Source organism: Drosophila teissieri, chromosome X, assembly GCF_016746235.2.
Source record: "Drosophila teissieri strain GT53w chromosome X, Prin_Dtei_1.1, whole genome shotgun sequence".
Taxonomy (NCBI): domain Eukaryota; kingdom Metazoa; phylum Arthropoda; class Insecta; order Diptera; family Drosophilidae; genus Drosophila; species Drosophila teissieri.
This window is the reverse complement of record NC_053034.1, coordinates 17,721,834-17,736,418: the sequence shown is the minus strand read 5'-3', so window position 1 is coordinate 17,736,418 and position 14,585 is coordinate 17,721,834. Positions and strand designations below refer to the sequence as shown.

Sequence of the window (14,585 nt, the reverse complement as noted above, 5' to 3'; positions counted from 1 at the left end):
CCGCACAATAATGTTGCTTTTGTGCAGTAATTTCAGTTTACTTTCAACCAGTAATTGGATTTGTCTTGCCAGCTACTTACATACATACATATGTACATATGTATGCATGTACATATATGGAGGATAAATTGACCTATGGTCGTGCCTTGGAAAATTATAAATTTATTTCCAAATCATCTCTAATTTTATTTGAATCGCAATCCCTATCGATTTTGCTGTCTAAATGTATTTAATTTAATTTGAGAAAGCCCTCAAATGACACATTTCACGGGTTGTTTAAATCGGAATTTAAAGATATCATGCGTTTTAAATAGCCAATCAATTGATTACTGTGCTCTGAATATTTTATACTATTGGCTTAAAAATTCATATCTGAACTTTTGATTATCTTTTTAAGCATAGTAAATAGCTTCTGAACTACTTCGCTAGCTGGTTTTCTCAGAACTTTCTGCCGGTAATCCGTTCATTTGCATCCAAAGATCTGTCCAAGTAATTCCACTTAATGAGTGCATAATGAATGCTGCCTTTGGTATGTGGGTCCCATAAAATGTATATTTTTTCGCTACTTTATGTATTTTTTTATTTTATGTTTTTGACAGTTGATTTCCACTTTCGACAAAACTTGTTTCGTTTTGAGGTTAGTTTTCTTTGCTGTCCGTTTGGCTGTTTGGCTGTTTGTGTGCGCTGTGTGTGTTGTTGTTTCTTGTTTAGCCGCTTTTTATGGCAACAACAACACGTGGCCCACAACGCAGCCCAAACTGTAAGCAGCTTTTATTTCTATAGCCTGTCTCTGTTGCTCTTCGAGCCCATCGCATCGCTGTCTCTCGCTTCCCCCTTGTCTATTTTGCAGTAATTTCCAGTTGGTTGAATTCGGTGGGAGGCAAACACAAAAAAAACAAAAAAAAACTGTTGAGGAGGCTGCAAAAAGAGAGAGGAAAATGGTAGGGAGGGCGAGAGAGAGGGAGGGAGGGAGAAAGAGAGAGAGGTCTTATAACTCCCACCATTTCCATTTCGAAATGCTTTTTGTTGGCCACTTTGATGGTCAATGGGGGATTTCGTATCTGTATCTACATGTGTCGGCCCTCCAACTATATTTGCCCTCACTTTTTGCACTCTCACGCCCACAAAACACCACAAAACAGCACAGCAACAAGAAACACAAACACCAAATGAGTAAAAAACAGTAGAAAAAAAAAAAGGAAAAGGAAAAAATCGCAATAAGCGAGTATAATAAGAGCAAACACCGCACTCATCGCCGTGTTAATGGGTTAAACTGAAGTTTTGCCCATAATAATGAAGCGACAAAAAACTTTCCGTGATTCGAAACGGAATTATACAGCCGTTGTTTACGGATACAGTCAAACCTCCAGAACTCCAACTTCCTGTACTCTGTACTGTGATTCCCTGACAAGGTTTTGCACCGAAAAGATGGTATTACGTGCTAATGGCATTCAGTAAACTAACGTTGGTTTGCATTTAAATATCTTAAGGGTTTGCTTTAAGTCTGCTTCATAAATTGTCTTGGTAATGTTTTTAATGTTAGCTCATCTACAAATCTGTATCCATACATTTACTGTAACGTATTGACGGTGTGGTTTTTTTAAAATGACAAATCGTAAACAAATAAATACCTGGAAATACACAAGGCAATGCAAATACTAAGTTTCTGTGAGAAAATTGATTTATTAAACTTCAGTTAAATAAAAGCATTTGCAAAAAGCATGCAATTGCAAAGTTAGCATCGGTTTTTATTACAAATAGACCAAACAAATTGTTCACATGTCAAGCTAAATCTTCTAAAAAATCTTTGCAAACATTCCATGTGTGTATACACTGAGAGAAAGCTGTACAACTTTAATTGTTTAGGTCCGCAAGGTTGTACAACTAAGAGATACAAACTATTGCTAATTCCTAATATTAAATGCCACATATAATATTTACTATAAAACTACAGAGCTGATATATTATTAATTTTTTAGGGTGTAATCAAAGTCATGCAGGTTCGACTGTAGTATCCATTGGTACACAGAAACCCGTATATATGTATTTATGCAGCTGTATCTGTGTGTCTGTGGCCAGGTATGCCAAACTAAACACTAACAATGTTGATTCATGACTCTGCCATAGATAGTTTGCCCAGTTTGAGAACCACTGGCCACTCACCCTGCTGCGCTGCTGCTACTTTTTCTGCTGCTGCGGCGACTGTTGCTGTTGCTGCTGCTGCTGCACCACAATAAAACAACAACAAATCAAATTTGTTACACCGAAAAAAAAACGAAACGATTGCAAACCACGTACCAAAAACGAGACGCCAACGCGTGCGCGCACTTCAAAACAAAAGGCGGAAAACCGAACACCGAACACTGAACACCGAAAACAAGAACGCGGTCCGCCGGTGGGAACGAGACGGAGATAGTGGGGCAATACGGTCAAAGCGGCGACACTGCGGCGCTGACGCTACGGAAACGTCGACGGTCGCCTCGCAACTGACGCGGCTCCATTGCCAAGCGGCCCCAAAAGCCCAGCTGAAAAGAATGAGAGAGCAGATCGCGAGAGCGGCATCCAGTGTTGACAGCTTTTATCTAGAAAATAGCTGTTTTTAACGAGAAACCAGCGACAATTCGAGAAAAAAGCCAGAAAAGCTGATTGGACAACGCTGGCTGTGTCGAATTGAGCGATGGAGACTGGAGAACCGCAAAGCCAGAGAGCAAAGTCAATTGCAAACACACAAGTGCAAAACAAGTAGGGCTATCTGGATTTTATGCGACCGTAAATTACCTGGCAACGTCTTAAAGTGATATGTACTTAGTAGTTCAAATACGTAATTTCAACGATATTTTCTATCTTACTCAAAAAATGTTCGACTATACAGAAATAAATATTTAGAATCAAATTATTTTTCTCTACTAAATTTCCTATAAATGTTAAACATTACTCCAATACACCCGATTATTCCTCTATTAGAGGGTATTGAAATACAAAATGCCAAAAAGCATCTCGCGAGAGAGCGCGATCAAGTTAGACAGTTAAATGAAATGCGAGAGCAGAGTTCCAAATCAGACAGTTAACTTTAACTTGTTTCTCTAACTGGGCTGCAGTGGCTCTCTAACTGCACAGGTGATCGTGCGATTAGAGGTTTTGCAGCCATTATGATTAAATTGATTAGCGGCTTTTACTTAACTGCCAGTGAGTGTCAAACTTTCCGTAGACATTTCCCCAATTAAATTTTGTAAATTATCAGAACATTTGACGAAAATTCAACAGGTTGATTTACTTCAGTCAAATTATAAACTTGGTCAGCACTTATTATTATTATTATTTTTCAATAATTTTATTAGAATTTAATCAGTAATTAAATGTCAAAAACTTACCCAGTCGTGAATCATTCTTCTTTCGCACACGGAGACAAATGGTGCAGGATTTGATGCACTGCAGACGAGTCAAGCGGATCGAAAAGAAAAAACATATAGAAATTAATTAGGGATTGTCAGGATGAAGGACCTCAATGGGTAATGGGGTATCCGTACGTCGTGTATGTGCCGAATGACCTCCGTGCGCGATATATTCTCCAGGGTCAGGCCATTGACCTCGAGTATCTCATCGCCCACTTCCAGATTATCGCGATCGGGCGGTGAGCCGTATAGTTTAATTTTACCCTCCACATTTTCGACGAGTATGATGACATAGCCCGATAGTTCGACAACTTGTTGCTGCAACGACAAAGGATGATGTGTTAGGTTCTAGTGCCGCACGACGCATGTTTAGTTTAATGGAATATTGTTTTAAGATCATTATAGTTAAATGGAAGGCTCGTTAAAGTCCCTTGGCCACTGGGCGTATACTTAATGCGAAACTATTTGACAGTTTCTTACCCACGATTAAAATACTTAATGCTAAACGATGCATATTAACATGTGTGTATGCTTATGTGTATGCTTATAAATGTTTAATAATTACATCCCTTTTGCCACACGGCGTATGCTTAATGCCGAACGATCCCTTCGCTCACGAAATATTTACAAAGTCTTTCGCAAATGTCTAACATAAAGTCATTTTCATAAATGCTGCCTAAATAGCAGGGAACAACTTATTTATGCCACGGCATGTGGGCGAATGTGGGTGTCTCTGCCACTACTGAAAACAGAACGAAAAAAATCAAATTAATTACACAAAAGGATGAAGGACAAAGGCAACACAGCCAGCGCCTGGAAGAGCAAACAATCCAACTTCAGTTCAAATACCCACACTTCTGCGAGTGTGCGAATGTGCGAGTGTGGGAAGTTTTGGCCATTATTGCTTGGGCTGGCTCGTTATGTTAATTACAACAAATTATGCTCATGCGGCAATTGCGGGGGACTCCATTCTCCATGCCGCATTCCCCCAACTGCTAGTTCCTAGCTCCAAACAACCCAAGGCAATACCCACATATCCTTGAACCACCCTGCGAACGCCTACGCCCTCAAGCGTGTAATCAGTAGGCAGCAGGCCAGTTAGTGGGTGTTTTTAGGCGGTATTTGTAGGTGGTGGCTCTGATTAGCCACCCGGATTCACCAGCAGTTTGACAGTCACTATGCGCAAGGATCTCTGCATCTGTGCACTTACATAACTTTTTGTCGAGCACTGTATGGCCGAAAGTACTCAAAGCATTTATCAATTAATTAACAAATGGTAGCATTCAACAGAATGCAGCCAACAGAAAATGCAGCAATTTTCCTACAAATTTCACAGTAAGCTTCAATTTTTTTGTTCTGGTTTTTTTCAAATAAGATCAGCATGAAAATGAAAATGCTTTGCCCAGGACCATGACAATTTAAGTGGCATTCAGTGACGACGAGCAGCATTCCTGAGCAAATAAATTATTAAAAATTCCCTCAGTACGCCTCTCACCTTGCCGGCAAAAATCCCTAGAATAATTCATTGGCTGTCGCATTTAATTCGCACAGTCGGGGCCAAAATGCAGCCTCTTCCACATCCATTGCAATTTAAATATGCTTGAAGTTCATTTCACACAAACCACCAAAATGAAAGCGACACAAAGAGAGCAGCTACAGTGGCAACAACAAGCAAGTTGCAAGCCACAAAATGCAAACCAAAAATTGACAAAAAGCACTTGAGAAACATTTAAACCTGGGCCCTCGACCAAATAATACAAAGAAACAACAAAAAAAAAAAGCAGGAGAGAAATATAAATAAATAACCGGCATGACAAACAGGCAGTTGAGATAAATATAAATGTACAAAGCTATATATGTATTTACTTTTATACATAGAAAAGAACGCAGAGATCTGCAGAAGAACGCCTAATTACAAAACAAAAGTGAAAAAGCGAATGGAAAAAGAAATAATTCGACTTTATTGGGTCACAAAAGTGAATAAGCAGGCGTTGCTGTGGGCGTGCGGGCGTGTGGGCGTGGCAGCGTGCGGCAGCGTGGCAGAAACAGCCATTGTTGCAAGCGCATGTCGACAATAGCAATAGCAACAGCAACAGCAACCACGAAAAGCCACAGGAAAAAAATGATGCTATTTTCCATTGTGCAATTAGTATTTTTGCAGTGAAAAAGAACAGTTGAAAAAACCCTCGATTAAATTAAAACGTTAATAAACACCAAACAAATATGTATACTTAATTGGCGGGCAAGTAGTAAACAAAAAAATCTTAACAACGAATACAATGCTTTCATTAGGTGCAGTTTACGAACACGCCTGGCGATGAATACTAAATATATGAATACTAATTGCAACAGGCCAGAATTGACTAATAGATCTTGAATAATAGATCGAATAGATGGAATGAAACCTTTAAAGCGAACAGTTGGTTCGCTTGGCCAGCCCGATTTGTCGCTGTGTAACACCAACAAGAGGCGACAGGCAAAACACTCAACTGGAAGTGAACTCGAGTTGGGCTGGCAAACGGCCAAAAAGGACACACAAAGGCGGAATGTCCTGGCCCAGGTGCTAAAAGGGCCAAAAGCAGCCGCACACAAAGCGGCGAATAAACAAGAAGACAACTCGACGCTGCATCTGGTGGACCAAAATGGCCAAATGGGCAGATGGGCAGATGGCAGATGGCAAATGGCAGGAATAAGCAGCGCCAGCATTTCCATTTTCATCGCTGCTCATATTTCACGCCTTTTTCGTGTTCCACTCCGTTGTTCTACTCGTCTGGCGTTTAAATAAACATATATACTCGTATATCCTGCGGATTAACGTGGCAAAAAGTCAGGCCAATTGATGAACTGCCACCGTTTGCCAGGACGCCGTGGCAATGGCAAAAGCGACAAGGAAAAACCCTGGAAAATATGTCTGGGGAAAATGCTGGGCAAAAGGAGCCAAAGGGAATGGAACGAAGACCTAACCTAAGCTGAAGCTTCATAATTATTGGCGCTTCAACGCCGGATGCAGGAGCCATCAAACACCCATACAGGCAAAAAGCTTAGGCAGTGAGCCAAATACACCGCAGGACGAAAATATAGTGGCGCTTAAGCAATTGAGACAAATTGCCGACTAAAAAGGTAAATGAAACTGAAGGCTTTTAGATACTTAGGCAATATTCTTGATTTTAGTTTACTATAATTAAGATACTTCTTAGATGCGGAAATATTTCAAAACACATATGTATCTTGGGGAACGCTTCTCTGGCACCACTACTATTAAGATCCCAACTTTTGTTTACCATGCAACAAGGGATGCATGAAGTCGCAAGCGTGCTGGGGAGACTGACGAGGGCAACTGGCGACATAGACAAACTGGGGCACTTGAGCAGCAACAGCAGCAGTAGCAGCAGTAGCAGCAGTAACAGCAGCAGCAACAGCAGCTGTGGCAGTACCGCTCCGCCCCCCGAAGCACCCACTACCCCACGCCCCCTTGCCAGCACTTTGTCGCACTCGAATGAAAAATGACAGCAATTACGCTTAAATTATGCGTTTGTTTTCATATGAGCGTCCTTGTCAGTTGTTCTTGTTGTTGTACTTGAAGCTCATTTCACACATAGACACATGGCAAGTACAACAAGGCACACTCACACACACACACACACATGCACATAGTCTAGGCGACAAGTTTTTCCCTTTTTCCCTTTCCTTACGCCCCATCCCCCATTCTGTCGTTCATTGTCTCTGCTGCTTTTCTATTTTCATTTTTTTTTTGTTCTTTACCTTTTGCTCTGGGAAATGCCATGAAAACTGCACCGAAATTCAGTCGAGCGTGATTCGATGGTCAAGAAAATATATATATATATATGAATGGGCTACAAAGTTTTAGAAAAAGAAGAAAAACTAATTTTCCGATAGCATACCTTTATGGGTTGACTGAACTACCGGAATGGCTTCTAAATAAAGACAAGGCTAACATAATCAACCATTGACAGCCAATAAAACTTTATGTCAGCGGTCTTCAAATGGATTTGCTATCTTTTCAGAAATCTCGACAAAAAAAACTCCAACGATGAACCAAATAAATTACCTTATGGCGCTGATATTTATGTCGCTTACCAACACTTCCCAACGAGCATTCAGTTAGTTTTTAAGTTGCTAACTGTACCCTAGTACTAAAGAGGTAAGCAGTAAGAATAATCTATCTTATCTCCTTGTAATACGAAGCTAGCTGCATGGCGAGTCAAAACAAAGAAATTAACTATCCAAATTAGGTCGTTTACCAACACTTAGCCCCCCAAAAAAAGAGCATCACAAATTCCCTGTGATCTCGCTTAATTCTCCATTCGCTCCGCTTCTTTGCGCTTGACTGCTAATGACAAAGCCAAGAACAAAAACCAGAAACGAAAACGACAAAAAATCGCTGGAAAAAGTGGAAAGAAAACAGGGACAAGAGAGAAGGATGAGGCACAAAAGGGAAAGGGAGGAAGGGAGAGCGGCGGGGGGAGGCGAAGGCAGAAAGGCGAGAACAAGAACAAAGCACTTGACTTGTCATTTTTGACATATAAATGGCGAAACAAATCTTTGGATATTGTTTTAAATGATGCACACATACCTACACACACACACACACTCAAACACTCACACACAGAGACATAGACAGAGGCAGCTAATAAGTGGCGAAAAAGGGGGCGGTTATTTTTGTGAAGGATGAAAAAGGATGTGAAGGATGTGAATGGATATTCGGTATTCCGTGGAATTTCTCCCAATGGGGTTATGGTTATGCAACAAAGTAACACAAATGATACGCACAATTGTGGCTATTGTTAATGTTATTATTGTTGTTGTTGTCTCGTTGCTGTTGCTATTGTTGTTGTTGTTGCTTTTCGCCTTGTTAAAGCTGTATATATGCGAGCATATGTCTTATGATGGAGAGGTCCTTTTGGGGATTTTATATATTTTTTTTTTTTGTTGTTTGTGTTTTTGTTGGGCAGATGAGGGTGTTGGTGGGGGATATTTGCAGGGTATAGAGTGGTCCAGCACATGCGCAATTGCAGGCACCGCAATCAGACACTCACCAGCACACACACACACACACACACGCATGTGCGTTTCTTTATTCCCATGCCACCCATCCGCCCACCCACGCTTTTTAGTCCTTTTTTTGCGGCTCTGAATTAAAGGCAATACAACAAAAACAATACGCAGACCAAGAAGAAGAAGAAGATGAAAAACAACAACAACAGGAACGTGGGAGAGGGGGGTAAGGGAGGGGAGGGGGAAGGACATACACACGCCACTTAATGAAGCAAAATGTTTCATACTTTTCATTCTTCTGCATCATTTCACAACCACACCCCCGCTAATAGGAGAATACCATTGCCAATGGCCATCGCCATCATATATAAAAGTTATTCGAAAACAACGAAAACAACTCATGTAAAAAACTTTCCCTGACAGCCGCAGAAAGTAGCTGACTGAATATGGCAAGAATATGGCTAGAAAGCACACGTTTTACGACCGCACTGACTGATGGACCACGCGGCGTATGCGTAATGCACAAATTTGTATACCAATGTCATGTTAATGTGTTTCCCCCTTTTGGGCGACGCAGAGATGAACATAAGGTGCCACTCCAGGCCGCAAATAAAATACCAATTAAATAGGGAAATGCAAATTTAGCAAAGTTAAAGCAGAAGTACGTTTAATTAAAAAGGAAAGTGCGATTTATCGGATAAGAACGATTCAAAGGAAGTGTGAACTAAAAGTAGTAAATAGAATGCTCGGCAGTGAAAAGACAACCAATCAGATAGGAAATACCAGCTGAATCAAATAGCAGAGCCAATTGCATGCACTACAGAAAGACATGAAAATCCTTTTAAAATAAATACCCTTCAGCAAATAGAAGCGAGCATTAATGTGCTTTGTATGTTTCTCCGAATAACCGACTAACCTGATGTAAGTAAACAGCTTTAAAAAACATGTATTTCTAGGAAGTGTTATTTTTAGACGGTCTGCTTAATCGGAATTCCATTAACCGAAAATAGACATCATGGGAAAACAGCACACACACAAACATATTGCAATCCGCACATGGAAAGAGCTGCAACTCGATGAGCGAAAAATGAAAAAGCAAAGAACTAGACAAAGAGTTCGAAGTGAATATGAAATGCAACTCAAATGGTTTGGCTTGCACAAGGGAAGCGCAGGACACAAAGTCCACACACAGGACTATCGACCACTTTTCTCCATTCACACAGCATTATCCTTGCACTTAGGAAACGGCCAGCAGTGAAAAAATCGTTGCCTACTTTTTTGGGCCTCTCAAAAATGCCAACTGAGCTGCAGTGCCCAAAAAGGGGAGAACACCACACTCGTCTGATGATGATGGCCGATGATGGTAATGAAACACGGTGATTTCCAACAACTCTGGCACACTTCAGCAGCACATATCACGCACAAAAAGAAGGCAAAGGAGCTCCTTCAGAGGACCGAGTAGTAACTACAAAATGTGTCAGGCTCTGCAGCATGGATTCAAATCGAAGCATTACTCACATTAGCAGCTACACAGGGATTTAAAACTAGTAAGTTCATATTGCACAAGTATTTCAAACATATATGTATAACATATAACATAAAATATATAAAACCTCCCTTATGCGCGATTTGTGCCATCTGCATGAGTTTAAAGGATCAATAAATGCATTTAAATAGTGGTATTTAAGTTTTTTCGTTCTGTATTTGCGAACTGCACCTGTGTGAGTGTTTGCATCTGTGCGTTTGCGAGGGCGTAAGTGTCTGTCTGTGTGTGTCTGTGTATGTCTGTGTGTGTGTGTGTGTAATAGCCCAAAACGGCAATGTTTAATTAAAAACGATAAAGGACACAACGCCGGCAATGGGCAATGCAAATAAGAGAGTGAATGCAAAGGGCGCAACAGGGGTCGGGTCCTTTGCAGGGCGGCGGAGGGGGGGGCCTAAAGGGGGCTGCATTCATCAGACGTCGCTCGATTGACAAGCAACGGATGCAGCAGTGTACCCCAGTTACATTTATGCTCCCCCACCATCAACACCACCTTCCCCCCTCCCTCGCCGCCCGCCCTTCAGCCACCCACGCACACGCCAAACAAATTGAAAGCGGAAATGTGCACCTCCCCCTTTCTGCCTTTCTGCCCCTCTGCCGCCCTGCCCCCCGCGTCGCCGCCCATGTGGCCAGCATGAGAAAGCGAACTGACAAATAAAATTTCACTCGGAGTGAAAGCCATTTCACCCACTGGGAATTCGAAATGCGAAATGTACGAATCTTGGCTCAAATCGAACTGGGGAATCTGTCCCGTTTGAGGGTTATGATGACAGGCGAACGGGGCCAATATTTATAATTGCAGTCAATAAACATTGCATAATTGTGATGGCCATCAATTTGGCGTGAGGTTGAAAACCAATTCAATTTCATCCTGGCTCTGGCACAAATAAGGATTCAAAGGCAAATTGATGGGCACAGCCCACTATACTCGTATCAGAGAACTGCAGCATGCCACCGGCACTCTAAGTGCACCAGCTAAACACCGGACTTCCATGTTTCTAATGTCTAACAAAAAACCATCTTATATATTATTAAATAATATTAATGTATATGTACTTAATTACCACTATTCTATTTCCATTGTTCTAGCTGGCATTCAAAGTGAAATTATACAATTATAAGTAAGATAGCTGAAAGTATTACGTTACATTAAAAGGACATAATGAATAAAACTAAATACTAAATAATACTAAGTACTAAATAATACTAAATATTAAATACTAAATAATACTAAATACTAAATAATATTAAATACTAAATAATACTAAATACTAAATAATACTAAATACTTAATACTAAATAATACCAAAATATAGGTGCCCTCCTCTGCGATTCTCAAAAGTCCTACGTAAGCAAACGACTTTTTCGATGTTTTTTTTTAAATATTAATTGTGAGTGCGTGGTGCAGTGATATGTCATATATGACAACAGAGGATATCAATAATGTGATTTCGACCCACTGGAGGAAGTGCCTGAGCTAGCTATTTTCCAGGAGCTACAACCAGCTGTCAGCTCCGACGTGGAAAGAAAAGGAAATCTTGAGGAAAGGGGTGAGTACCTGGGGGGAAATGGAGAGGAACGCCTAACTTTCTGACTTTTTTCTGTGGCTACTTATTTTTTTTTTATCATTTTAAAAAGAAAAATTATACGTTTATAAAGTTAAATATGAGATGCAAATATTACAAATTTTAACAAAGCAAACAATATAATATTTAATAAAGAAATGTCTATTTCGTGTTGTTTAAAATTAAGGCAAAAAAGGAGGCTATCTACAGATTTTGGGCATAATGCCACTCTTGCAGTTGTCTGACTCGTATGTGCACCATTTCTGCCTGAATATTAGACGTTTCGAAATTGTTGTGCAACATAATTTACTCGGATTGTCAATTGCCAATAAAACCGTTTCGTACCAGTAACATTTTAAGTATTTTATCGTGTCAATACCATGAAGCCCACATACAAACAAGAAGGCCATTAAACATGCGACACGTTGTCTAACCGAATATGAATTATTGTGGACTGAACTAAAACTATTTGAATGTATGTCGCATTTAAGTCGTATTTCAATTGGTTGAGTAATGGATTGTAAAAGTTCATTTTCAGGTTGCAGGAAAATTAGAGATGTATTTGTATCTCTGAGTTTGATTAGAGATTTAAAGGTTCATTTTCAGGTTACAGAAAAATTAGAGATGTATTTGTATCTCTGAGTTTGAATAGAGATTTTAAGAGCATTGCATAAACATTTCGAGGTGTGGATAAGTGGATAAGTTGAGTTATGGACTTTAGAACTGCAATCTTGGGACATTTTTGGCAACCTTTTTTTTGTAATTTCAAGGACCAAAAATTAAATGACTTGTTTTCGATGCAGATTTTTAGAGAATTAAAAAATGAACTTCTGGGGGTATGCCACATTTAAATATAAAATATAGATATATGCAAGTTATTTACCTACTATTATTATATTATAATATATATTTTATTATTATTATGATTATGATTGCCATTTTGATGGAACCCACCTTGCCCTGGGACGAGGAGATCGTTGAGGCCGACGGCGTGCCCGAGGATTGTGCGCTTAAGTTAGAGCGGCTGCTGTTCGCTTGCATCGCGCAAGGCAGGGGCGCCACTTCAGCGGGGGTTCCTGTGCCCCCTTATCCGGATGCTGCTGCTGTTGCTCCACGAGTTCCACTGCTCCACTGCTTCAATGCTCCACTGCTGCAAAGCTCCAGAACCAACTCCAGCTGGCATCAAAGTTCCACCTGTTGGCTACTCCTGGCAACGGGAGGCGGCGAAGGAGTCAGATTCTGATGCAGATTCGGATTCGGAAGTGGGAGTGGAGACGAAGACGGCACCCAAAACCAGGTGGCACTGATGCTCATGGCGCCCGTAGTCGAATGGTCTCAGATCGAAAGCATTTCGTCTTTGGATTGCAGCTAATAAATAAAACAGCTTGATTTGGTTCACGCTCTTAGTCGAATAGTTGCTTAGTAAGACTTGGTGTTCTGCAAGGAATGGAAAAGGCAAATATTACGTTTAGATTTCTATTGACATTCGCTGCTGCGAAGTGCTGCACTGGAAGTCGACCCTAGTTAATATATTCAGCTTAAATTTGAAACGCTTTCTATACTCCATTTGGCTGCTCTTTTCTTTGCTCGATTGTTCATTTTCTCTCTCGACTTTGTCTGCCAGAAAGTTCAGTCTTCCTCCTCCGAGTGAGGAAAAATCAACAGAAAAAAGGAGCTCTACCAGCAGCGCAGTCGCCGCGCAGCAGCGGCGCTGGCAGTTGACTCTGAAATGGCCAAAAATAGGGCTAGGTCATCCACATCGTGTTACCACTTGTACACCACAAAAAAAAAAGAAAAAAATAGTAATAATAAATGCACAGAGAGAAATGGCATTAAATGGCAGGGGGTGCCAAGAAGTTGAGGCTTGTTAAATAATATTAATATGCTTTTAAAAGTACAGTATTGTCTTGAATCTAATGAAAATTAAGTGTAAAGCTTGAAGAATTTCAGTCCACAAAATATCATAGCATACTTATGGACACCTCTATTTAAAGTTATAAAGTCCGACCATCTAATTTGCAGTGAATTGCGTGGCTTAAGCCTCCAAAATAGTGGCCAGCAATGGTAAATATGTAAAGCATCCGCAGTTTTGAGTGTGCAAAGTACAATGAATGCTTTGCATGGACAAGGACAAAGGCGAAGCCGAAGCTGAATATCCTTTGGATGGCCAAAAAAAGAAGGATGCTGCAGTCACGCCCATCGAAAAAGGGGCGACAGCATTTCCATGCCAAGGGCATGGCTTGTAGCACCCCATTACCGAGCCCACGCCACGCCACCCACCACCACCCACCTCCGCCCAGCAGCAGCCATCACCCGGTTTTTCGCCACTTTCGCAGCGTTTTTTGGATCCCAAGCACAAGCACATTTTGCGGCGCAGACATAACCTCAACTTCTTGCGCGCTGCTTACCACGCTGCCGGCGTCGCAGTCGGCGTCGCAGCTACCAGTGGCAGAGGCAGAGGCAGCCATTTTAGAGTTAGAGGCCAGGCAACAGCTTTACATGGATTTATGTCTATATGTGTACGTGTGTGAGTGTATGTATGTATGTGCTTGCCTTTTGTATAAAAATGTGTGTGTGTGTGTGTGTGTGAAGGCAGCCATCCGATTTTCCCCCGATTTTTCTTTTGGCAAGAGCGAAAATAGTGTCAAGGAAACTATTGAGAGACGGCAAAGAAATTAAATAATAGATTAAGTAAGCTGTCAGTCAGCGAGTTTAGAGCCAAATCTAATTTTGGGCTAACCGTTTCACATTTTCATGGTGATAACCACCAGCAATGGAACGATTTTCGCTGATATCTCAATTTGGTTTGCGCCTAACCGATCCGAAAACCACTTAAACTTCTACCAGATCTATCAGTTTAAGGTTCCTTATTGCTAAACAATGACTGTTTTGGCAAAAAGCTAATGAAATATGTTTAATCATTTTAATAGGCCATAAGTTACCTCAGTTTTCCGCTGCTGAAACTGCAGTTTGTTGATTTCTCTGCGGTTGATTGGCTTTAAATGAATTACTTTAAATTAATTGTATTACTGAATCTACTTTGGCTTGCTTGTTGTGCGTTTCGTTTTC

The 14,585-nt window shown here is 40.8% G+C and overlaps 1 protein-coding gene across 3 annotated transcripts in view; it reads right to left on the bottom strand.

The window, feature by feature from the left end:
- The window catches only part of LOC122625074 (disks large homolog 1), a 58,160-nt gene extending 43,575 nt beyond the window's left edge, over window positions 1–14,585 (bottom strand). Inside the window, exons 1-4 of one of the 3 annotated variants that reach the window (XM_043804947.1) lie at window positions 14,459–14,585; window positions 12,471–12,953; window positions 3,528–3,710; window positions 3,372–3,429 (exon numbers count right to left, since the gene is read on the bottom strand). In XM_043804947.1, the coding sequence (XP_043660882.1) occupies window positions 3,372–3,429; window positions 3,528–3,710; window positions 12,471–12,557 (328 nt within the window). In that variant the 5' untranslated portion in view covers window positions 12,558–12,953; window positions 14,459–14,585. Of the gene's footprint in view, window positions 1–2,163; window positions 2,323–3,371; window positions 3,430–3,527; window positions 3,711–12,470; window positions 12,954–14,458 lie in introns of those variants that run through there. The other 2 variants (XM_043804944.1, XM_043804941.1) reach the window with 2 other exon arrangements.